Here is a 26,467-nt window from a genome sequence, read left to right on the forward strand (position 1 = left end):
TGGCCTGAATAAATAGTATTATATCAGTTCTGGCTACTATAGATAAATAAGTGGAAGCAAGTGAATTCTAGACTGATTTTTAGTGTATGTTCAGAGTACTAATCCAGATAAAAAGGCAGTTGACCACCCACATTTCTCTAGAACTGTATTGACTGAACTGTTTTTGTGCTTCCTCTACGCTTTTCTTTTTGGTACAAGGTTTCTTGATTTTTCATTTGAGATTGAATCTCTGCTTAATTTCTTTTTTAAAAAATATAATGGTTAACTAAATGTTTCTATGTGAAAATGAAATTGGGAAAAATTAAGATAAATCCTAAAAACTATTGTTTTAAGCAAAATGAGGGCTTAAAACTTGCAACTTCGTTTCCATTTGAAATTTGGCTTGCTACGGTGCTTTGCAAACTTTTGGTTGTGATTTATCCTGTCATTTGTAAATTACGGCAAATATGCTGGAGCCAAATCTGCCAATAAATAAATTCTCACATAATTCCCTACATTCATTTATTTCACTAATCATTTACCTCCTGTGTACTGCCAACTAATTTTGTGGTATCTATTTTCCTGATTTAAATTGGTCCTAATTTCTCTTTTTACTTCTGTCCTTTCTTCCCTTTTGATAGCTTCTCTTGCCTCTTGCTGCAAGAATGTCTGAGGAGTCTTACTTTGAATCTAAAACAGAGGAGTCAAACAGTGCAGAGATGTCATGTCAGATCACAGCAACAAGTAACGGGGAGGGCCATGGCATGAACCCAAGTCTGCAGGCCATGATGCTGATGGGCTTTGGGGATATCTTCTCAATGAACAAAGCAGGAGCTGTGATGCATTCTGGGATGCAGATAAACATGCAAGCCAAGCAGAATTCTTCCAAAACCACATCTAAGAGAAGGGGGAAGAAAGTCAACATGGCTCTGGGGTTCAGTGATTTTGACTTGTCAGAAGGTGACGATGATGATGATGATGACGGTGAGGAGGAGGATAATGACATTGATAATAGTGAATGAAAGCAAAAAGCAAAGTAATAAAATTGAAAATGTTTGGAAAAAAACAAAACTAACTTGTTATCTCAAGTCTGTACAAAAATCAGTAAGGAGGCAGAAAACCAAGCACCGCATTTTTAGGCCAATCACATTTACATGACCGTAATTTCTTATCAATTCTACTTTTTTTTTTTTTTTGCTTACAGAAAAATGGGAAAATTAAGCCAAAAAAGTGTATTTATGAATCAGCAAATGTGGTGCCTGATTATAGAAACTTGTGATTCTATATACAATATAGGACTTTTAAAGTAGTGGCATTCTGGCTTTTTCTTTTTAAATGAATACTTTTTAATTTGTATTTGACTTTATTTCCTTTATTCAAGTCGTTTCTAAAAAATTACATTTTGAAGAAGAACTCTTAACTCCTAATTCTTCCTTAACACTTAATAATTCTGTGACCTACTTTTTTTTCTTATAGCAATACACTGTAGTATCAGAAATGGTTGGCCTGAGCAACATAGTAAGACCTCGTGTCTACTAATAATTACAAAATTAGCTGGCACAGCATGCACCTATAGTCCCAGATACTTGGGAGGCCAAGACAGGAGGATCGCTTGAGACCTAGCAATCAGTCAGGGCTGCAGTGAGCCATGGTGGCACCACTGCACTCCAGACTGGGCAAGAGAACAAGATCCTGTCTCAAAAACAAAAGAAAGAAAGAAAGAATTGATAGTACAAAATCCAACAACAAAAATACTGAGATGAAAGGAGGTTTTAACAAAATGTTCTTCAGAAATACCTAAGTGAGGAGAATTTTTAGTACTAAATAGCACAGCTGCTCAATGTAAAGCCTGAGCAGTGTTCTCAGTTGTATATTTGAAGGAAAAATACTCTAATTTGAAACCAACAGCAGATGTTGCAAACTTTCATACCACTCCTGGCCATGGCAGCTTCTTAACACCACCACATTGTCATTTAGGACTGTGCTTGTGCTTTATACGAAGAGAAAGATGTGGTCTTAAGGGGATGCTTCCAGGGGTGTGAGTTCATGCCTCTCCTGGATTTTCCAGTAAGTGGGGTATACATGCTTGTTTGTTTTTCAGAAGGCATAATAATCCTGGATTCTAAACATATGTATAGCTATTTTAAAGAGGAAATTAAATCTTATAAAAGAAATAGTTAAGATAAATTATGCTCACTGAGGGAAAAGCATAGTTCCTTTCCATATCAAGTTTAGCCTTCCAGAGCTGTTTTTTGTTTCAACCCTACTTAATGATGTTGCCGTTTTAGGAGTAGATGCAGGCATTGCTCTGAAAACCTGGCTAGCCAGGTGTATTCTCAGAATGTTATCACATATTTGTCAAAGCTTGTTTAAATTATAAAACACTTTTAATTATATATTTAAGAGGCAAAAGAAGACTTTTTTCAATCTAAATTATTATTTAACTATTAAGCCAAAATATTTTTGGTGGTTCTTTTTATGAAGTTTAAGAAAGGACGTTGTCACAGATATGATCTAATAGTATTTCTAACTATATTTGATCATTAAAACCTCTTGGAATTTGAAATGTGATATGTGAAATGGGCTTCTAATGCCCACTGAGAGCTGAAAAATACCACATAATGATCAGTATGCTGTGCCAGTTTCATTTGGGGAGAAACAACTAATATAGTGTTCTGGGTGTGAGCTGTACAGCAGTCTAGGTGGCATAGTGATGAAGAAAGAGATCAGAGTCCAGCTGTCACTCAGAATCCCGGGCCCAGTTACTCTACAACCCTGGGCAAATTATTTAACCCCTGTGTGTCTGTTTGCTCATCTTCAACATGGGAATACTAATAGTATCTACTTGAAAGGATCATTGTGCAGATTAAAAGAAATGATAAATGTAAAGCACTTAGCACAGCACCAGGCCCATGGAAAGTGGCTAGTTAACGTTAGCGACTATGAATGGTGCCAGCGTCGACACTGAAAAATAAGTGATTTCAGTAACCTTCTGGAAAACTAAACTATCAGTTTCAAGTAATACTTTCTCTGTAATATGAGATGAAGTTAAAAGTGGATAGCTTTCAGGAAAGATAAAGAGAACATTCTTAGAATGTAAGCTAAACAAATTTTTTTCTGTTGTTCTTTGAAAACTATGAGCCCTGGCCAGGTTAACCTGGTCTGAAATGAGACTAAACACAAAAAGAGTAGGTAAACCTTTCCCTAAAAGATGGATTCCCCACATACCCATGCTACTAGTTTCTCTGTCTATTCACATATATATACAAATACATGCACACAGCTTGTCTGTGCTCAGACATAGAGAAGTACTACCTGACTCTAGTCAGTACACCCAAGCAGAAAAGCTTGGAGTAGAGCAAAAGGGAAGGCTTGGGACTCCTGTCTTTCCAGCATGCCCTGGGATGCAATAGTCAGCCACCTGACGAGAGAGCCAATAGCATGGGGTTTACAAGGCAAAGATACAGTCATTCATTCAACACATTCATTGAGTTCCTTCTCTGTGCCAGACACTGTTCTGGAAGATAGCTAGATGAAAATCTTTGCACTCACATGGTTTACGTGCCAGTGAGCAAAGACTGATGATAAGCAAAGCAAATGCATCATATGTTCACATTTGATAAGTACATGCCAAAAAATGAAGCAGGGAAGGAGGATAAGGCCCATGGGTGAGTGTTGAGGTTTTTAAAGTGTGGTCAGGGAAGGCCCCACTGGTAAGGTAACATTTGAGCAAGGCTGAAAAAGGCAAGGGCATCTCTGGGCTAACTTCAGGAGTTGTGCACTTTATATAAAAATGTAAACCTTGCTTCTCATTTAAGAATGGTCAGCAGTACATTTAGAACATATGAACTGAATGAAATGGACATTGTTTTCTTAATTTATATATAAATCCATATGATTATACACAAAGTTCTGATGCATTAATAAAAGCAGTCAAATAGGGCCCAAGAAAAAAATAATAGGACTCGAGAGGCTGGACCTAACTTTGTCATTAATTAGTTAATATTTTCCTCATTCCTTAACTGCTGCCATTTTCTTCACCAGTGTTCCAGAGATGCTCATAGCTCAATACTTTACCATCAAGAAGAACCTGCAAGGATTTAGAATACAGCAGAAAGGGCCTCAGTGAAGAGCTTAAAATTGTTCTCCACATAGAACTACTGATCATTAACACATGACATTGGCTCTTTTACTTTGCATTCCAAATCAGTGTCCTTCTTGTGATTTGAAAATGTTAAAACATCCCTGAAATCTAAATCATATAACCAGAATTTTATAGTGTTCTCACTCTATCTGTAAAGATCATTTCAAAGACTTTAGACTCTATTAATTTTAAAAAGGAATATTAGCCGTATGCAGAATTTCTAATGATGATATTAATTGTAAAGCTTCTAATTCACTTTTCAGATCAATTTTTGAAATGGCAGTTATCAGTGTTGGATTTAGTTCCAATTACTTGATTTACAAAAATGTACATTTAGGAAGAGAAGGGTTAAAAGAAGCAGTGAGAAATGTAAAAATTCAAAATGAGAATTGTGTCTCTCAATTGTAATAATTATCGGAGACATGCAACTGAAAATGTCTCACCTTTCATCTTTTTTTCTTAATTCATAAAGTTGATCTTGTAGAATTTGATGAGACCCTCCTAGTGGTACTCAACTGGGGTCGTGCTGTCAGCTAATGGTGTTTGGAAGTGTTGGGGCTAGGGCACATTTTTGGTTGTCATAGCAACTAGGGTGGCATTGGGTGCCCAGTGCCAGGAATAGTAACATTATGAATTCCAGGGACAGTTTGCTCAGTAAAGTCTTCCATCCAAAATAGGCTGGGCACAGTGGCTCACACCTGTAATCCCAGCACTTTGGGAGTCCAAGGTGAGCAGATCACCTGAGGTCAGGGGTTCGAGAACAGCCTGGCCAACATGGTGAAACCCTGTTGCTACTAAAAATACAAAAATTAGCTGGGCGTGGTGGCACATGCCTGTAATCCCAGCTACTCAGGAGGCTGAGGCAGGAGAATTGCTTGAACTCAGGAGGTGGAGGTTGCAGTGAGCTGAGATTACACCACTACACTCCAGCCTGGATGACAGAGTGAGACTTCGTCTCAAAAAAAACCCAAAACAAAATACAAGCAGCATTGTCCTTTCCCCAATGACAAATTTATCAAATCGAGAAGCTTTAGAGTTTTGTGTCTAATTATTTTTCCCCTGAACAAAATTACCCAAGTCAAAAAAACGTATTTTTGGAATTACAGCAACATACAATCTGAATTTTGTGTTTGTGGCTTTATCTTAAATCACCATTTCCCTAAGGGGAAATGGTTTCTTTCTTCTTAGGAATGCTGGTGGAAACTTGATGAAACAGCCCAATCCACCAGGGCAGGCCACTCACCCATTACACTGATTCCACAATAAATAAGAAAAAAAAAAAAAAAACACCTTGTTGAGGTAGCTACAATTCTACAGGTTAATTTAAAGCCCCCTTTGTCTACCCGTCATTTTTTGAAAGCAAAATTACATTTTACTATTTTACATAACCAGTGAAAAGAAGTTGAAAGCATGTAGCTCCCTGTTTTTGGTGCTCTGGAAATGCTGAGGGCGGGTTTTTAGCCAATGATTTTTAACATACAGTGAATTTGTTAGACTTGTTAACACTAGCGAAGGTAGTCAAACTTGATCCCATTAAAAATCAAGGAATTGGGGGTGAGGGATGGTTTAGAAGTGATCCAGAATGACTTCTCCCAGAATTACTGTGTATATATCTTTATCTTTCAGAGTTTTCATTAGAATGGTAAGAGTTTTATGAAAGAGTTTTAAAACTTACTCTGGGTTAAATATTAATACTTTAAAAATTTTTATTTTACTAGACTTGTTGCAGCCTTTTGAAAGTAGCAGAGTTTCATACCACATATATAATAGAGCATAAATTTTCTATAATCAGGCACCTTTTGCTGCTTTTGAGTAAGACTGTTTTCCTGTTTAGGTGTTAAGCATTTCCAGACAGAAGAATCTGCTCTCTTCTCTCATAACATAGCCTGACAGCTCTAGATGCAGCATTTCTATGATGAAAAGTGAGTGTCTATCAGGAAATCTAGAAGACTAGCCATGTTTTCTCAGACTCCACCTTTGCACTCTGTTGCCTTGTGAGGAACTTTCTGGCATGTGATTATTTACTTCAAAACAAGAGTTCCAAGCACCTACATTAATTATTTTATATTGTGTGCAGAATACTATATCTTTTAATGTCAGATACGATACACTGCACAATTGCTTTTGCACTCTTACAATTTTTGTACTAATAGGAAATATTTATATTCTTTGAGTGTGAGCTTTGAATAGATGGCATTATCACTTTATTGTTTTTTAGCAAAAACTTTTTCTCAGTTATTCTATTGCAATGTTATTCCGAGCAAGTCCTATGCCAAATATCTTGTATAATGTTTGTATGGAAGATTAAATTTTACTCGTGTGGTAAGACTATTCAGTTACTGATTTTATAGTTGGAATTTGATATTCCAGCACAAAGTCCACAGTGTATTCAGAAATTCAAGTTGGTGTCATATATTTCATTTTGATGTGAACTTTTCTTTGCTTTCCTTTGTTCTAAGACTCCATTTTGCAATAAACGTTTTGACAGTAAACCCCTTTGTTATGTGTTGCTGTGTATGTAAGATCTCTGTTAGACTGGATTCCCAACATCCTTTGAAGGAATCGTGGTCACACGTATGCACACAAGTGTTAGCTTTTCTCTCCTAAAGTCAGTGGGAGTGTAAATAATACATTTGTAAAGTTGATGGGACAGTTATTGGGTGGATTTTTTTTTTTTTTAATTCCCAGAAGAAAGAAAGGCTTAGAACTCATCCTACTGCAGATACACTGATATGTTAACAAGGTACAGAAAACATAAAGGAAATGGTAAGCCACTCTGTGGCTGGAGATCATTAACTCTTATCCCCTGTCTTGCCAAATTCAAATCGTCATGAAGCAGTGCCTGGCTCCAGCCTTCCTCTCACTGATCTTTGCAAGCATTGTGCAAAGAATCCTGCTGGAGTGAGTATCCAGCTGAACCCAGTGCCTTTCCCGAGGCATCGTACTGCAGAACCATCCTCAGCATGCAACCAACCCCCTCTCCTTTTGACATTAAAACCTAAGATGCTGGTTTTGATTAGTTATTTCATTTACAACTTCTATTCTATTCAAAAAATACTTATTTCTCAATTTTGTTTAGCACAACATTTGGGAATTTTATAAAAATAACACTACACATCCCCTCCTCCCATCCCAGTTTCTATAAAAGTGAGCCTTGATGTGGGAAAATATTTCTGTAACTCAGTCTGTTGTTTCTTGAACAAATCAAAAAAGTTCCATATTTTACATTTGCTTCCGTGATGGGAGAAGGGAATGGCATGATTCTGCAGCTGTGTCCAGCTGCCCTGTGAAGAGATAAAATTGTCACAGTTTCTTTGATCCACTTCAGCTTTAGATTCTGTTCCTCAAGTCTTTCTCCTTTCCCCATTATTAAAGCAGGTGAGTGTATTTAATGATTCCTACCCACCTCACGTGTTTCCCAGGAGGCAAGGGCAACCTTGGAGGGAATGGAAGCACATGCAGGTTGCAGAGTATACACAGAACAGGATCGATTTCAGTGTGTACTTTATGTCCTGGCAACTTGTCTATAACATCAAACCCAACACATTCATATCCATTCCATCCGGTGGGTTTTTCTGCTTGCCTCCCTGCCCTGTCTGCCTCATTTCCCCTTCTTCCTCCAACATGACCTCATTGCTTCCCATGCCCATCCTTCCCTCCTGTCTCTCCCTCTCCCACCATGCCAGGTTTTGCCTTGTTGCTTCTCTTTACCCGGAATCACCTCTCTTCTTGCCCTGCAGGACCCAGCTCAAGCCATGCTGCCTTCCATTCTCCCATCCTATTCTACGAATCCCTCTGTGAATACATCTGTCTATGGTATACCCGTAGACACTGAACTCTATACCAGAGAAAGCGTTTCAGTAAATGCACCATTTTATTCTTTCTGCAAAATGACTCAACAAAAATTTACAGATATCGTATGCCAGGCACTATGTTAGGCATTAAGTAAACCAAGATTCAGGTGGCCTTGGAGTCCCCCATGTATAATTTTTGCCTGTATTTGCCCCAGTTAAATTAAAACCTCCTTGAATGCAGGGGCTGTGGCTTTCCTAGGAGAATTTTGACCTGTGAGTACAAAATACCTATAAGTTAGAAAGGTTAACTCACCTACCCTCTGATTTTTATACTAATAGTAAAAGCAACCAAATTCAACATCTTTTTTTTTTTTAAACTCACAAGAAAATACTATTTGTAACAGAAGATGAATGATGCTTTGCCATGTTATCTCATGAGCAATCCATTTTTGGGGCCAAGTTAGTCTAGTTAAAGCTAATAACTGTACCAAACTCTAATTTGACTTATAGGGCATGCATTTATTATTCAGATGGGGGCATATATTGAAGAGAGTAAATAGCTCTTTGGCTCTGAAAATGGTGCAGGCTGAAGTCCTCTGAAGACATCTTCATTCGTACTTGTGAACCTCACAGTGAGGTATTTTAATCTGTTTCAGTTAGGGCAACTCTGCAGCCTGGGTTTCTTAGGACAATACCACTTTCCTGTATCCTTTTTCATCTGTGGCTGCTAACATTTGGTTTCTAAAATGTTATGCAAATGAGATCTTTAAACACTTAGAAATTCCCCTGTGAGAATAGGCATAATACATCATCTGGATACCAAGTGGTTGCTTTGGAATTTTCATTAATAACCCAACAGTCTTCATGTTGGCTGAGAACTCTGAGGAAGGCTCTGGTTTCTGAGAAAATGTCAGAAATTCCTTGACTGCTGAGGCCTTATGTGGGATGTAAAACCCACTCTTGGGATGTCATATTCCTTTTCATACAACAGAGGAATATGAAACAGTTCCCAAAGTACAATGAATTGTTACTGAGAGACTGATGTATGTTACTGCAGCACTGAGAACTGCCTCAGGAAACTGTTTTCTGTTCAACCCAACCTGCAGGAGGAACCAAGCCAGAACAGCAGCGGAGAGCTAAGAGTGAGATAAGAGGATGAACCAGAAAGACAATGATAATATTACTTTTTTTTTTTCATTTCATGCATATTTCCCATGCAGCTGCTGCCTTCCTTTGAAATTGGTGCGTGGACAGAAGACGACGTGGTAAGCCTTTGCATTCGTGCCTTATTTGACCTGGGCAGGTATTTCATAAATTTGTCCCTAAGTGTTTAGGGGAAGAGATGGGGCATTAGGAAAGTCTAACCAGCAGAAGTTGACAAATTCTTTTTCTTTTTGAGACAGTCTTGCTCTGTTGTCCAGGCTGGAGTGCAGTGGTGTGATCTCGGCTCACTGCAACCTCCACCTCCTGAGGTTCACGCTATTCTCCTGCCTCAGCCTCCTGAGTAGCTGAGACTATAGGTGCTCACCAGCATGCCTGGCTAAGTTTTGTATTTTTAGTAGAGACAGGGTTTCACTATGTTGGCCAGGCTGGTCTCAAACTCCTAACCTCAAGTGATCTACCAGCCTCGGCCTCCCAAAGTACTGGGATTACAGGCATGAGCCACTGTGCCTGGTCTTTTTTCTGTTTTTAACTCAATAATGATTGAAAATAAGGCCTCAAGAGTAAAGCAAGTATCTCTGCAAATCTTCTAAGAGGGTTCTACCTCCCTATTTGCTCTGAAAATATTGCAGACTACAGTAACAAATACCAAGGAAGAAATTAAAGTTGTGGCTCAGGAAAACAAATGAACATACTTGAAAAAAAAAATGATGTTACATCTTTTTAAAAGCCAGGGATGGCCTTGAGCCATGGTGGAGGAGGATCTGGTCAAAGCAGTGCTGGGCAGAGACACCACTGAACTGGCTTTCCTTCCACCTCAGGCCTGTTTGAAAGCAGGCATCATATTTGCCAGCCTTACTAAGCAGGAACAGACACAAGCATGCCCAGACATTCTCTGTAGCTTTAGCCGGAGAAGCGCTATGCTTCTGAGAGGCTGCACTCAGACTCTTGAAGTCCACAGGAAGTCCGACACTCTACATGGGTAGAAACCCTGCGAAACAATCCAACTTAGTCTGTTACATTGCCATTATCTATCTTCTTAGTGACAAAACAGGTATGAAAATTCCTGATGAGAAAACTCAAGGACTAGGCTGGGCGCAGTGGCCTGTAATCCCAGCACTTTGGGAGGCCGAGGCATGATGATCACTTGAGGTCAGGAGTTCAAGACCAGCCTGGCCAACATGGCAAAACCCCATCTCTACTAAAAATACAAAAGTGAACGGGGCGTGGTGGTACACGCCTGTAATCCCAGCTACTTGGGAGGCTGAGGCAAGAGAATCACTTGAACACGGAAGGCAGAGGTTGCAGTGAACCAAGATCATACCACTGCACTTCAGCCTGGGGGACAGAGCGAGACTCCATCTCAAATTTAAAAAAAAAATTTTTTTTAAGTTTTAGAACACTCAGAAACTTATGCCTTTCCAGGTCTATTTAACAAGTTCAGGGTATCGCTGAATGAAAATGAAAAAAAAAAAAAAAAAAAGAACAAAAAGTGTAATGCCAGCCTTAGTGGGTTTGGGCTCTAGCCCAGGGAACAGACCAGGTGCCACAACGTGCAGACTAGCTACTGGAAGACCTCAAAAGGTCTCTTTACCTAGCTCAATCTGGTTTTGGGCCCAGGCATTTCCCTCTCTGCCCTTTGTACCCTTTTGAAGTGCACCTGCTTTCACCATTAACCTCTTTGGCTTCCGTATGGTAAGGAAACTTGGCACCAGTTGCCACTATTTCTTCCCATTCACTGAGCCCCAGTGATTCTCACTTTCCTGCCAGCCTTGCTTAACAAGGAGAGAGGACTCGGGGTCTCCTTTATTCATAAGCCTGGATGTAATCTCTATCCCTAGCTGCAAAAGTTGCCACTCTCATTTGAAAAGAAATTTTTGAAAAAGCACTGAGTTCTAACAGCTATTTTTAGTCTTTGCTCTGAGGTTGAGTGGTTTCCAGGCCACTTAAATAAAATTCCAGAGTTGAGGGCTCCCCAAAGAATCAGAGGGACTGAGTCTGGCCTCCCATCCTTCTCCCCTCACCAAGGTACTGTGAGAGGCCATCAGTAAACCCAGGCCACATGATATACAGGGGCTAAGGGCCACTGGGTCCAGTCTCCTCTTTCTACATAGGAAGCTCCGCACTTTGACTTGGCCTGGGCCACGTGGCTACTTCATGACCTGGCCTAGAACAGAAGATTCTTTCCATCCACTGCCCTGTCCACTGCTGTGTTGTCCCTGTAACTCATACAATTCCTGAGTACACCGGTGCCCCTCAGCAATCCAGGGGACCACTGGCACATAAATGGAAAAATCACTATAAGTAAGAATACTCTTGAAAGGATTTAAAAATACCTCCCAAAGGAGGAGGAAAACCAATGGTCTTTCAACTGTCCAAGACCCCCGAAGAGAAGGGTATCTCCCATTTGAAAGCTCGAGGTTTTAAAACTACAAAGAGAAAGTCTTCTATTTTACCTCTGTGGTTGAGCCAGGAATTAAAGCTATTTTGATCTATTGAAAACTCAATGTTTACTGTGAAGACTGGCTACTGACCATGTGTGAATCTTCAAAACCCTGTGTGTCCTCTCTTTCACAGTATTTTTGGGTTCAGCAGCTCGTCAGAAAAGGCAAGTGGAATCAGTTACCTTCTCAATTCATAGAGTTAACTTTGTTCTGGATGTGATTTTGTCTAATTTTCTGCTGCCTTCTCATCGCTTCCTTCAGGTGATTCTTCAGCAGAGATGAGTGTATATGCAAACTTGTTTAAAGAAAACAACATTACAGGGAAGCGGCTGCTGCTGCTGGAGGAAGAAGACCTGAAAGACATGGGCATTGTGTCCAAGGGGCACATCATTCACCTAAAGGTACTCAGAAAGGGAGAACATTCCATCAGCAAATGTTTGTTTGTTTGTTTTTGAGACAGAGTCTTGTTCTGTTGCCCAGGCTGGCGTGCAAAGGTGCAATCTTGGCTCACTGCAAACTCCGCCTCCTGGGTGGGTTCAAGCAATTCTCCTGCCTCAGCCTCCTGAGTAGCTGAGGCTACAGCAGCATGACACCACACCTGGCTAATTTTTGTATTTTTAGTAGAGACCGGGTTTCACCATGTTGGCCAGGCTGGTCTCGAACTCCTGACCTCAACTGATCTACCTGCTTCAGCCTCCCAAAGTGCTGGGATTACAGGTGTGAGCCACTGTGCCCAGCCTCTATCAACAAATCTTTATTGAGCACCTACTATGCAGTAGATCACCTGCTAGGGGCTGCAGATGGAAATGGTGCTATGCTAGTCATTACTGTGCTGAAATGCTTACACCAGCTGATAATTAGCAGCTGCCCCCAGGCACCCCTATTCATTCCTCATAATCCCACAGCAAAAAGGTGCATACCTGGTATAGTAGGTTCAGTACAGGGAGATACTTGAATATCACCGCCCTGCCCTCAGGAAGTCTAATCTGGTGGGGAAAACAGATACTGCTTATGTAATAATGGTAAACAGACAGCTGTAAGAAATACCACAAAGACAGTGTGGTGCCTGGAAAACAGCCATCCACTCAGAATCATAGGAGGTGACTCAGTTTAATTCTAGAGAGAACAAAACTCCATCAAGAATCCCTAAGGACCCCAGAATTTGTGCATGGCCAGAGGGAAACCTAAGCCATTGCAGTAACCTAAAGGTGTTTGTAATTTTCATCATTATGACCCGGAACAGACACCAGCATGCGTGCGTTTTAATCCCCACTTACTCAGGAAATCCTAACATTTCCTCCCAAAACTGAAGTCTTGAGCCATTTCAAAGCCAAACCTCTGTGTTCTTGTTGTGATCATGGTCATGGTTGCTTTTTTTTTTTTTTTTCAATTTAGCAACTTATTGAAACTGAATAAGAATTGCTGGCATCTGTGTGGTCATTATGATTAATCTTGTTTCCAGAGAATAACATCAAGTTTGCTCCCCAAAACCCCACCCCCACCCTGGTGTGGGTGGATGGAGGAATGTGTATAGGTTAGAAAGAAGAGAAGCAGAATAAAGGAAGAAATTTAGAAAAAGCAGTTTCCTGTCCAAATCCACATCTTCACAAAGGCTCTACCAGCATGCCAACAAGTCCTACCTCAGAACTATCCACGCTGACCTTCTAGAGAAATCCCAATTAAGCCCCAATGAGAACCCACTCATTTAATTCTGTGGACAGTAGGTCCAGGAAAAAACTTCCTTCAGACCCCCAGCACCCTTTGCATAACAGCTTGGCACTCACGCAGCGGAGACTGTCTCCACAACAGAAAGAGGACCTTGCTATCCTCTTCCTAGAAGAAGGGCAGAAAACTCATGCATAGCATATGTCTCAAAGGCTGGCAAAAAATGTAGTCCTGGGGGCTGGGCGTGGTGCCTCACACCCGTAATCCCAGCACTTTGGGAGGCCCAGGTGGGTGGATCTCAAGCTCAGGCATCAAAACCATCCTGGCCAACATGGTGAAACTCCGTCTCTACTAAAAATACAAAAGTTAGCTGGACATAGTGGCTCATGCCTGTAATCCAAGCTACTTGGGAGGCTGAGGCAGGAGAAAAGCTTGAACCAGGGAGTCAGAGGTTGCAGTGAGCCAAGATCGTGCCACTGTACTCCAGCCTGGTGACAGAGTGAGACTTTGTCTCAAAAAAAAAAAAAAGAAAAAAAGAAAAAGAATGTAATCTCAGCCTCTGACTGTGGGCAAGTCCACCCTAAAAGCTTTCTGGCTTAGGAGGGCCACAGTAGAAAAAGTATTTTCTGCAGTACAGAGAGGTTTCAGAGGTCCAAAAAAGATATTTTGTGAAACTTGTCCTATTTGGCAGATGCCAAATAAGATGCTCCAACCTCCCCTTCCCCTCTGCCATCTTTAAAAGGGACCAGTATTCCTTACGGATCAGTTCAGAGGAAGGGATGGTGAGCTAGGATACCTCACCAGAAGCCCTGAGTGATTTACATCTTTCCAAGGGTGGCTCTGGATAACCAAAGTACTCCTTTCATGCTAAGCAGTATCATTTAGGCAAGCAAAGACCAGACTTACTGTTTATCATTCAACAAATTCAGTGAATGTCTACTAATTGTGAGACTGGACCTATGACAGGGGATGAGTATATCCACACCAGAGGAGTCCTCCTGGCCCTTGTCAGAAGTGTTTCTTACACACAGCCTGATGCTAAGAATGCATCCTTTATTCTTTGCGCTTTCACTGAGGAAGGCACAATTGTTGTGTACTTTCTCTAAGAGTCTCTCAGTCCTTAAATGGTAGGTGATCAAATTGGACAGTGGAGCAGTATATCCATTCATTCTTTTTTTTTTGAGACTGAGTCCTGCTCTGTTGCCAGGCTGGAGTACGGTGGTGTGATCTCAGCTCACTGCAACCTCCGCCTCCTGGGTTCAAGCGATTCTCCTGCCTCAGCCTCCTGAGTAGCTGGGACTACAGGCATGCAGCATCACACCTGGATAATTTTTTAAAAATTTTTAGTAGAGATGGGGTTTCACCATGTTGGTCAGGCTGGTCTCAAACTCCTGACCTCGCAATCCACCCACCTTGGCCTCCCAAAGTGCTGGGATTACAGGCATGAGCCACTGTGCCCAGCCCCCACCCATTCTTTTACTATGTGTTTGTCTCTCCCTTTAAACCTTACCATGGCTCCCTTCTTCTCTGAGCCTGCAAGCCCTCATGTGGAGGAGCTGAATATAAGAAATAGGATTGAACACCCAATAAGTATTCGCTACATTGTCAACTGTCAACAATGTTTATTTTGCTTTAAAAAATGCATCTAATTTTCTCAGGTTGGTACTTTTTTACTCTCTCCATGATCAGTTCTTAGAAAATCTGAACTGTGCCTAAGTATGCAAAAACATCTTCATTTAAATTGTCTTCCTTTACTTTAAGATGTCTTTGTGTTTCACTGGCAGAGGGGATGTTGGATACCTATCCATAGAAATGTTCTTGCAATCCACTCAATATTTTAGTGAGATTCCAGCCTTCCTGAAAGTCTGGTGTTATACTCATGTGCTATGTTGCTTTTCTCACCGTTACTCAGTGTGATACCTGCATTCTATACACTGGAACACTCACTTCTCAGTACTGTAGTCTGCTGGTATTTGAAAAATGGTTTTGGCTGGGCATGGTGTCTCACGCCTGTAATCCCAGCACTTTGGGATGCCAAGGTGGATGGATCACAAGGTCAAGAGATCAAGACCATCCTGGGCAACATAGTAAAACCCCATCTCTACTAAAATACAAAAATTGGCTGGGCATGATGGCGTGCACCTATAGTCCCAGCTACTCAGGAGGCTGAGACAGGAGAATTGCTTGAAGCCGGGAGGCAGAAGTTGCAGTGAGCTAAGATCATGCCACTGCACTCCAGCCTGGAGCCTGATGAAAGAGCAAGACTCTGTCTCAAAAAAAAAAAAAAAAATGGTTTTATTTATTGCTTAGTCTGAGGTTCAGCATCTTCAAAATGTCTTCCTTTTCTTGGCGTGGTGTGGTAACTCGTGCCTTTAATCCTAGCACTTTGGGAAACCAAGGCAGGAGGCCAGGATTTCAAGACCAACCTGGGCAACAGAGCAAGACCCCATCTCTACAAAAAATAAAATAAAATAAATTAGCTGGGATAGTGGTGGTGTGTGCCTGAGTCCCAGATACTTGGGAGGCTAAGATTAAAGAATCTCTTGAGGGCCAGGCACAGTGGCTCATGCCTGTAATCCCAGCACTTTGGGAGGCTGAGGCGGGTGGATCACGAGGTCAAGAAATCGAGACCATCCTGGTCAACATGGTGAAACCCCGTCTCTACTAAAAATACCAAAAATTATTGTGCACGGTGGTGCGTGCCTGTAATCCCAGCTACTCAGGAGGCTGAGGCAGGAGAATTGCCTGAACCCAGGAGGTGGAGGTTGCGGTGAGCCGAGACTGTGCCATTGCACTCCAGCCTGGGTAATAAGAGTGAAACTCCATCTCAAAAAAAAAAAAAAAGAATCTCTTGAGCTCAGGAGTTCAAGGCTGCATGAGTCATGATAGCATTACTGCACTCCAGCCTGACCAATAGAATGAGACCCAGTCTCCAAAATAAAAAATAATTTTTAGGCCAGGCACGGTGGCTCATGCCTGTAATCCCAGCACTTTGGGAGGCCGAGGCGGGTGGATCACGAGGTCAAGAGATCGAGACCATCCTGGTCAACATGGTGAAACCCCGTCTCTACTAAAAATACAAAAAATTAGCTGGGCATGGTGATGCGTGCCTGTAATCCCAGCTACTCAGGAGGCTGAGGCAGGAGAATTGCCTGAACCCAGGAGGCGGAGGTTGCGGTGAGCCGAGATCACGCCAATTGCACTCCAGCCTGGGTAACAAAAGCGAAACTCCATCTCAAAAAATAATAATAATAATAATAATAATTTTTAAAAGTTTCTGGTCCTTTAAATAATTACAAACCACCTATGCTACTTTGGACAATCAGATTTATTCTCAGTAGACGTTGGATATTAACATCCCCAAGATAGTTTATGAACTAGGTAAATAAGGAATGTCTTTGTTTGTACCCAATGATTTTAACCTTCTCTTGGTATTATTGGATCATTAATAAAGTCATATGGTTTTTTTACAGTCAGCCATTGAGAAATTAACCCATGATTACATAAACTTGTTTCATTTTCCACCACTAATTAAGGTAAGTAAGGTTTTTCTTACATAAATTAACGCTACCTTTATTGACACATGCACCTGCTGCATCCACACCTAAATTTGCCAGTGTCGGAAATGGTTGTTTGAAGTGAAATTTCATTGTATCTAACAAAAGGCCCTTTGAAGGAAAGGATGTGTGTAAATTGAACACCCTTGTTCCTCATAAGTTGAAATATTAACGATTCTTTCATGATAAGAACAATACACTTTGCTTTAGTGGCTAGGAGTTCTAAGCCAACGTTGTGGGTGAGGTCCTGTGGCCTCCCACCTGGCCCTGGATACTTTTCAACATGTAAGTTACTGAAAGCATACCCTGGAGCTCTCAAGCATCACTTTCACAGGGGGTGGGAAATTTATTGTTTGAATAACATATTAGTATACTTAACATTTTGAATATAGTCTAAAGGAACATGGCATACTTTGTTAGAAAATCAGAATACTTGCAATTGATACAGAACTTTACTTATTCATGACAGCTATCGTTTTTCATCCCTAAGCTCTCAAAGACTCATTCTGTTCCTCTGCTTCATCCTCCGCCCACATCTGCATCCTCCATCCACTGCGTAATTCCTCTTTAGGAATAGCTTGTCAATACCCTGGGTGTTGTGCACCTCTCAAGTTGAAATCTCACAATGCATCTCAAGGTGCTAAGTGTATTTCTAGGGTAAAATTGCACAGTGCAAGCTGCATTGTGATAAATGTAAGACAGTGACATTCACTTTGAACTGCATGAAATAAGTCATTTGGCAAAGTTCTAAAAGGCATAATATGTCATTCCTCATGCTTTAAGTAATTCTAATTTGTAGCTTCATCCAAAATAACCAAAAGTTAAATAATAGAACAGGGAAAAAAAAAAAGCTAGTGCTAAGATGTCATCTTCTTTACATGAGAAGTAAAAACAACATCTAGAGTAATTGGTGCTTGGTTTCCCATTTTAGGACTCAGGAGGTGAACCTGAAGAAAATGAGGAAAAAATAGTCAACCTGGAACTGGTTTTTGGTTTTCACTTGAAACCAGGAACTGGCCCACAGGTAAATCATATTTTAAATCCTTTGGCTAAATCTCAATCTAATTACACTTTTTTCTGTCCTGTAACTCCATGGTTTAATACACCCCCTACCAGCTGGTAACTGGATTCTGAGTAAATTTATAGACTTTATAAAATAGAATCTAGCTGAAAGGCTGCCAGCTGCCTCTGTAATCCCGTCTAGAAATCTTACTTTCTCGGTCAGCTGAAGATGTCCATGGCCACCCAAACATCAGGATAACTCACAGTGAAGCGTGGATGGTGGGGGGAGGGGAGGCGTGGATACCAGACTGTATATACCGCTCATGTCACAGTGTCCTGATTCCCGTTTCTTAAGAGAAAGGAGCTTTATAATACTGAGAATGAAAACTGAGAATGGATCTGTAGGCAATGTGGAGACCCAAATGATCAGCTCTAAATAGGGTGGCAGGGCATTTGAACAACACTTCTTCAATCAGCCTTTCAGTTTATGTCATTTTGAGAGTCTGGAAAAATTATTTGGCATAGGTAGCCTATGAATTAGAATTACGTAGGTTCATGTTAATAGCTAACAATATCTATTATTAAATAGCTAATGATAATAATAACTTCTGTTAACTGACCACTTATTGTGTACCAGGCATACAGTACTGAGATGTGAAAACTACTTTTTACATTTTGCAAATGAGCAAACTGAGGCTCTGACAGGTTAAATAACTTGCCCAAGGGTTGCTTGGCTAGCCAGTGGCAGAAGAAAGAATACAGGTTGCTCTGCTCCCAGAACTCAAGCTCTTAACTACTGCATAATATGTACCTTTCCTTGCAGGAAGCCAAGGGACCTTATAAATACACCTCACAAGCTGTGTGAGCCCACCGATTGCTCTGGGAGGCTCAGCTGGCTCTGGCCTTTCCTCAGTAAAACCATGCTTGCTCCAGGCCATTCCTGGGAACCAGTGCCTGGGAATGACTGGAAATTGTTGTGAGGGGTTGAGTTTTTCCTGGGGCTTCAAAAGATGCTCTTTCCAATAATCCAGTTAAAAAATGGGCAAAAGATCTGCATAGGGATTTCTCAAAAGAACACATACAAATAGCCAACAGGTATATGGAAAATGGCTCAATGTCACTAATTATCAGGAAATGCAAATCAAAACCACAATGAGATATCATCTCACCCTACTTAGAATGGCTTACACCCAAAGGACAGGCAATGATGAATGCTGGTGAGGATGTGGAGAAAGGAGAACCTTCATACACTGTTGGTGGGAATGGAAATGATCCTGCAATCCCACTGCTAGGTATATAACCAAAAGAAAGGAAATCAATCTATTAAAGAGATATCTGTATTCCTATGTTTATTGCAGTACTGTGCACAATATCCAACATTTGGAAGCAAACCTAAGTGTCCATCAACAGACGAGTAAAGTGGTACATAATAAAAACGTGGTACATCTACACAATGGCATACTGTTCAGCCATAAAATAGAATGCAGTCTTGTCATTTGCAACAACATGGGTGGAACCAGAGGATATTATGTTAAATGAAATAAGCCAGCCACAGAAAGACAAGGGAGCTAAAAATTAAAACACTTGAACTCATGGAGACAGTAGAAAGATGATTGATTACCAGAGGCTTGGAAGGGTAGCAGGGAGGGCAAGAGGATGCTGGGATGGTTAATAGGTGACAACATAGACAGAATGAATGAGATCTATTATTTGGTAGCACAACAGCATGACTACAGTCAATAATTTATATTTTAAAATATCTAAAAGAGTGGAATTGGGATGTCCCTAACACAAAGAAATGGGGTAATGGCTACCCTCCCCAGATGTGATTATTACATATTGTATGCTTGTATCAAAACATCACATGGGCTGGCCGCAGTGGATCACACCTGTAGTCGCAGCGCTTTGGGAGGCTGAATCTGGTGGATTGCTTGGACCTATGGGTTCGAGACCAGCCTGGGCACCATAGTGAAACCGCAACTCTACAAAAAATACAAAAAATATCTGGGTGTAGTGGTGTATGCCTGTAGTCCTAGTTACTTGGAAGGGCTAAAGTGGGAAGGATCACTTGAGCTCAGGAGATAGGTCAAGGCTGTAGTGAGCCAAAATTGTCCACTGCACTCTTGCCTGGGCAACAGAATGAGACACTGTGTCAAAAAAAAAAAAAAAAAAAATCACATGTACCCCCAAAATATATACACCTACTATATACCCATAAACATTAATTTTTTAAAAAGATGCCCTTTCTAGATACCTAGGCAAGAGCATGTCTTGTCTGCACCACTGCAGGTATTTCCTTACCTGCTGAATGAAAATCTTTACCTCCCTTGTTTTGACCACAGACTTTTTTTGAGTGAGGGCTGCTCTGGATCTGGGTTTCTTATACACGAATACTTTTACCTCTGTGAGTGGATCACTGTCTATCATTCCCATTGTTAGAAGGAGCTACAGAAAGGGGACAGGAAAGTAAGTTCTTCTGTCTCCAGCAACATCAGACGTCCTTCTAACCCTGAGATTCTGTGGCTCTGGCACCCCTAAGTTCATCTGATGGTAAACAAATTGGACATTTCAGTTTGCCTTTTTTGGTTTCCTTGATTCCATGACATTGAATTTATGAGTTATCTTTAAGTTTTGTTATGGCTTGTAGATGGTAAGAGAAAAAAAAATTTCCTTTGAAAAGACTTGTGAAGAGAAATCTCAACCAAGAAAATATTTTCAATTAAAAAAGAAATAATTTGCTAAAGTGGAAAACTGAAAAATCTATTTTTTAGTAAAAATAAGGAGCTATGGATGATATTTGAGACTGAATACAATGGTCTGTTTTGGCCATAATGGTGTAGACTTCTTGAGTCATAGATTATCTACAAGCCCTAAAGTTGCTGCAACTTTTGATCGTCTGCTGTTCCTTGGTCATCCATCCAGAGTAATAATTTCATCTATTCATTCAGCAGGCATTTACTGAGGACCTACTTTGTGCCTTGCTCTAAGGTAGATGCTAGATTTTGATACAAAAATCAAAAAGTACAGTCCCAGCCTGGATGGAATCTACAGCTCATCATGAGCAATAGACAAAAATCTGTGAATGGCTGTGGAACAGAATGATGAGCTTTTACAAAACTATTTACATGCTTCCGTGGAAGTTCACTGGATGAGGATCTACAAAGATGGGAAAGGGGTGAGGGAGGGTCCTTGAAGTATTCTTGGTAGAAGTGTTGCTTAAGCTAAAATGTGAAAGCCACTAAGAATGACTAAGTAAGGAGAGGACATTGAAGGCGGAAGAAACCATGTGCGTAAAAGCTCAAAAGCATGAAGCCAGGGAAACACAGGGAGCTCTTCTTGGAATAATTGTGAGGGGACTTCATGACTCAAATCAAGCATCCTCCCTCTAGAAAGACTTACCATGGAGCATGGGATGCCAAAGGGAGTGCCCAGAAAGGGGGCTAGTGACCAAAAACAGCACTGGCTTATGGGCTAAGCCAATGAGTTTGAAGGGTTTTAAAAAGAGAGGAGATAGGATCAGATTTATGTTCTTAACAGATCTCAGAAGCACAGAGAAGGATGAATTAGAAAGAGGCCAGGCTAGCATGAGAAAGATCTGTGAGTGGGCAGGGCAGACAACCAGGTGAAAAGTGCCAAAGCGCTGAGCCTGTGGCAGTGCCATGGGTCCCAGGACACACTGAAATGGAATTAGATTGCATCACTAGCTGGAAACGCAGCAAGTGGGAGGGAGGGATCAAGAAGGTAGTGAGGTTTCTAGTGTGGGCAGCTAGAGAGATGATATTATAAAGTGGTAGATCAAAAGTGAAATACACAATGTGAATATGATGCTAAGGTGCTAAAAGTATAAACAAGTGACTGGAATGGGTGAGGTTCATCAGGAAAAGCTGTTTTTGGAAGGATGAGTATTTTATTGGGGCTTGAAGAGGTTGGTGAGCAATTGCTGAATAATTTCCTTAAAATAATGCTTAAAGCTTTTGTTTAGAGAATACTTTCTAAAGAGCTCAGGTATTCCATAAATATTGTCTCCTTTATCCCACGGCATTTGGGTGAGGTGCATAACTCATAGTATTGTCATTGCTGATTCAGAAAGTGTATGATTAGCCTGGGGTGAGGCAAGGACAGAGCTCAGACCAGAAATCACATTTTTATTATTGTCTTTGTAGTAAGTATGTGCTAGATCTCACACCTGATCCACAACATTTAAGCCATCTGTAAACCTATATAAAACAATCTTAGAATAAATTACTGTCCAGTTCTAAACTATACCAGCTATGCCAGTCTATGTCTTAGCATTGTGAAATATTTTCTGATTAATGTACTTTGAATTGAAATTTCAGTTCCCTCGGAAGCAAAGCAGGGTGGGGCCCAGTGAGTACTTGGATGGGAGAATGCCTGGGAATACTGGGTGCTATAAGCTAAAAAATAAAAATAAAAAAGAACTTTCAGTTCCCCACATGAAAACCTTGTTGCCTTGGGTCTTCAAGATAGAACCCAAGAAAAAGAAAGTTTCCTCCAAATCCCAATTAACCAACTTCTCATCAACCCGTCTTCACAGGAAAGGGGAAGCCTTTAAGTCCACCCCACCCCCATGGCCAGAATAAGCTTTCCAAGAGAAAGCTGGAGCTTCACAAGTTCTGTCCAAACCTAAGCGTTTGCATAGGAGAGGCATTTGCTGGATTTTACCTTTTCTTTTAAAGTAAAATGAAAAATGTGTTGTCATGGCAGCTGTTGAGAATAATGTATAATAGTGACTTTATCATGAAAATAATAGCTACGTTTTCTCTTTGCATTTGAGAAGGACCACCCACTAACCACCCTTTAAAATTACATCACTTCCACAACTTTAAGCCTACAAAGAGCAAGCCACGAAAATATTAACTTATACACAAATAAGTAAAGGAAAAACCCTGTCCACCTTTGTCCTAAGAATTCAGATTGAGTTATTTTTCTTAGCTTCCTTTTACAATCAGATGGATGACGGCACAAAGTGAGGTTGGTTTGCAGAACCTTGGAAGGTCATAGTCAGGGGTGACTGCAGGGCCATCTTGCCCATGCAATTAGACTCAGAGCCACATCCCTCCAAAGAGCCAGGACCTGACCAGGCTCCAGCTCCACTGAGGCTTACAAGAATTCTCCCACAAATGAAATGCGCTTTTTCTGAAACAACCTAGCAGGGAAAATATCATGATTAGACCAAAGGCTTCACAGGCAATTTAAATTAATAGGCAAAAACAAGTTTTACCCATTTACTTGACCTGCTCCTAAAGAGTAAAGTTAATTATTGGCCGGATGCAGTGGCTTACGCCTGTAATCCCAGCACTTTGGGAGGCCAAGCTGGGCGGATCACGAGGTCCGGAGATCAAGACCATCCTGGCTAACACGGTGAAACCAAAGTTAGCCAGATGTGGTGGCACACGCCTGTAGTCCCAGCTACTTGGGAGGCTGAGGCAGAAGAATTGCTTAAACCTGGGAGGTGGAGGTTGCAGTGAGCCGAGATCATGCCACTGTACCCCTTCCTAGGCGACAGAGCTAGACACTATCTCAAAAAAAAAAAAAAAGTTAATTACTAATTTAAATGACACTGTTGGCCAGGCATGGTAGCTCATACCTATAATCCCAGCATTTTGGGAGGCCGAGGCAGGTGAATCACTTCAGGTCAGGAGTTTGAGACCAGCCTGGCCAACATGGGGAACCCCTGTCTTTACTAAAAGTATAAAAAATTGGCCAGGCACGGCGGCTCATGCCTGTAATCCCAGCACTTTGGAAGGCCGAGGCGGGCGGATCATGAAGTCAAGAGATCAAGACCATCCTGGCCAACATGGTAAAACCCCATCTCTACTAAAAATACAAAAAAAATTAGTTGAGTGTGGTGGCACATGCCTGTAATCCCAGTTACTCAGGAGGGTGAGGCAGGAGAATTGCTTGAACCTGGCAGGTGGAGTTTGCAGTGAGCCAAGATTCACACTGCTGCACTCCAGCCTGGCGCCTGGCTACAGAGCAAGACTCTGTCTCAAAAAAAAAAAAAAAAAAAAAAATTAGCTGGACATGGTAGCATGTGCCTGTAGTCCCGGCTATTTGGGAGCCTGAGGCAGGAGAACAGCTGGAACCCAGGAGGCAGAGGTTGCAGTGAGCCAGGATCACAACTCTGCACTCCAGCCTGGGCAACAGAGTGTGACTCGTCTCAAAAAATAATGCTAATAATTTAGATGATGTTGTATATGGAGATAGCCTGGAAATTATGACAGTCAAACTGGCAGAAATTGTGTCTTTCTCTGCCTGTTTCCCATGCTAAAGATAATTATTATTACTTCCTATTTCCGGTGAGCACTTTGCAAAGGGCATTTTTGTGTAATTGTACAACTCAACATGACAGGGAACATGATCTCTGTATCATCTTCTTCATGAGGAAACTGAAGCACAGAGAGGTGAAGCTCCTCTCCAGAGGCTCCCACCTAGTAAGGGGCAGATCCAGTGTAAGGGTCTAACTACTGTGTCACACTGCCTCATTTTGGAAGATACCATTGTCCCCCAAAATAAGTATATTGGGAATCAAAAGGCATTGGAGGGTTAGTTAATGCTACATTACCACTGTTTTTGTTTTTGCAATCAAAGTGCCCTGTGTTTTACAGTCTAAGGCCTTTGACTTGGCACAAAAGGAAAGCAGCTTCCAGAATCTCAGACAACTACATGTGCTCCCCAGGGTGGCAACCACCCCTTTTTATTTTTTTATTAAAATATTCAGCTGCATAGATTTTATTATTATATCTCTTATCAGCTCACCAGGCAGGAATATTGATTCTCAAATTGCCAAGAGATAAACTATCAAATCACCCAGCAGTTTTCTCACCAAGATCTTTTTGAGACTTTGTGTGTCATAAAAATTCAAAAGCAGAGTTAGGAAGGAACTATTTCAGGAGTCGTCCATTCCCTACAAATGCTCAACCATCACAGACTTTGTTCCGCGCGTCCTTATTTCCTTCTCTCCCCGATGAGGCACAGGAAACCTGACTGAAGCTGGGTTCTGTGGGTCTAAAGTGACTACCTGACATAGACAAGAGACCCTGGTTAGGGGGAAAGTAACGGAAACACCACCCCGCCTCTCCCAACTCTTCCAACACGCCGGCTACCGGTGAGTGGGTCCTTACTTCCAGTTTCCTATTTTGAAGGGGCAAGGGAAGCAGCAAGAGTAAATGAGAGGAAACTTTTGAAGAGGTAGGCGCAGAATTACTGATGCCCGCAAAGTGGAAGGTTATTGATAGAGGACTCTTCCTGCCCAACTGACTCCCTCTCCCGCCTTCCCCCCTCATCATTGTTAACACCTGGCCTCTCCTCTCCCTCCCCAGCAGAAGAAATTCAATCAATAGTTCTGCTTTTGCAGCCATGTCATCTTTAGGTTAAAAATTCTGCTTTTTACAAATGCTTTGTGCTTTTCAATTCTTACCACATTGCTTATAAAATGTTGCATTTAATAAACTTAATTGAATCTCCAGGCCCTTTCTCAGAGCACTATAAATATCAAAAACTGTCAAATAGGGTTTTTTCCTATTGTGCAAGTTTTAATAAATGGATAAACATGAATAAAATAACAAGTCACAAAGAAAAGGATTTTGTAAGTATAAAGCCAACACTTTTTGGACATTTCAGAACAGCTCAAAGCAGCGCTTTACTTTGATATATCTTGCATTTATTAAAAATTAGGTCTAGGGAAGTTTATTTCTGTGATCAACTATTTTTTGAGAGAAAAATACATGTATGCACACATGTATTTGTGCATAAGCTTGCAGTGGTAGGGTTCTATATGAAATACAAGTTTTAGGGAAGAGGATACAGGGACATATTAGTCACAGGATACAAAGTTTTGATTATATATGATGAGTAGGTTCTAGAAATGTACTGTACAGCACAGTATCTATAATTAACAGCAGGTTGTTATATACTTAAAATTTGCAGCCAGTCGATTTCATGTTAAGCATTCTTATAAAAATAACAGATAAGAGGGCAGGAGGAAACTTTTGGAGGTGATAAATGTTTATGGCATAGGTTGTGGTGATGGTCTCATACGTGCATACATTACCTACCTGTTCTTGAGTTCTCATGCAACAGAAATTAACATGAGGCTGAGAAAGTTTCCCAGACAAGACTCTATTGGGGCTTATGCTCAATCCCAAGGGAGACAGCCTGGGAGCAAGAGTTCTCCAATTGGCTCTGAGGGCAGGTCTTGCAGCATTTTGAGAAGGGTGACATGAATAAGCATGAGGTATGTGAATGTCATTACATGTGCAGGACAGAGCATAGGGTGTGCAGGCGGATTCAGAAATCATGTTAATACATGCATCGCATGATCAAAAAATGGCAGATAAGCTCCTGGGGCAGGGATTTGAGTAGTATAATGAGGCAAGGGGTTAGGATGGGTCATCTTCTTGGTTTTGTGTGCATGTAGGTGATAGGGTTAATTCCCTTATGTTAGATTGATGGTGGAATGCTGCTTCTCAGTTTCTTCACGTAGTTTACTCTGATGGTCAGTGAGGATGTATGGAAAAAAATACACCAGTGGGGGTGGGGTGGGGCTGAGTCCCGTCCCTACTCTGTCTTATATATGTATCTCCAAATTCATCAGGTTATATACGTTAAATAGGTAGAGCTTTTCGTATGTCAATTATCTCTCAATAAAGTGGTTTTTCAAAAATGAAAAAGGAACACAAGTTTTAATTGAGCAAAGAA

The 26,467-nt window shown here is 41.0% G+C and overlaps 1 protein-coding gene across 5 annotated transcripts in view; it reads left to right on the top strand.

Annotated features, from left to right (window-relative positions):
* MAP3K20 (mitogen-activated protein kinase kinase kinase 20) overlaps positions 1–26,467 on the top strand; it is a 197,771-nt gene that overhangs the window by 150,180 nt on the left and 21,124 nt on the right. For 4 of the 5 annotated variants that reach the window (XM_012462360.2, XM_012462359.2, XM_012462361.3 and 1 more), the window contains exon 12: positions 621–6,615. In XM_012462360.2, the coding sequence (XP_012317783.1) occupies positions 621–1,001 (381 nt within the window). In that variant the 3' untranslated portion in view covers positions 1,002–6,615. Of the gene's footprint in view, positions 1–620; positions 6,616–9,137; positions 9,183–11,655; positions 11,687–11,783; positions 11,924–16,660; positions 16,724–17,675; positions 17,769–26,467 lie in introns of those variants that run through there. The other variant, XM_064373402.1, reaches the window with a different exon arrangement.

The sequence above is a fragment of the Aotus nancymaae genome, unplaced genomic scaffold (assembly GCF_030222135.1).
Source record: "Aotus nancymaae isolate 86718 unplaced genomic scaffold, 86718_ANA_hifiasm-v0.15.2.pri h1tg000008l, whole genome shotgun sequence".
Lineage (NCBI taxonomy): Eukaryota > Metazoa > Chordata > Mammalia > Primates > Aotidae > Aotus > Aotus nancymaae.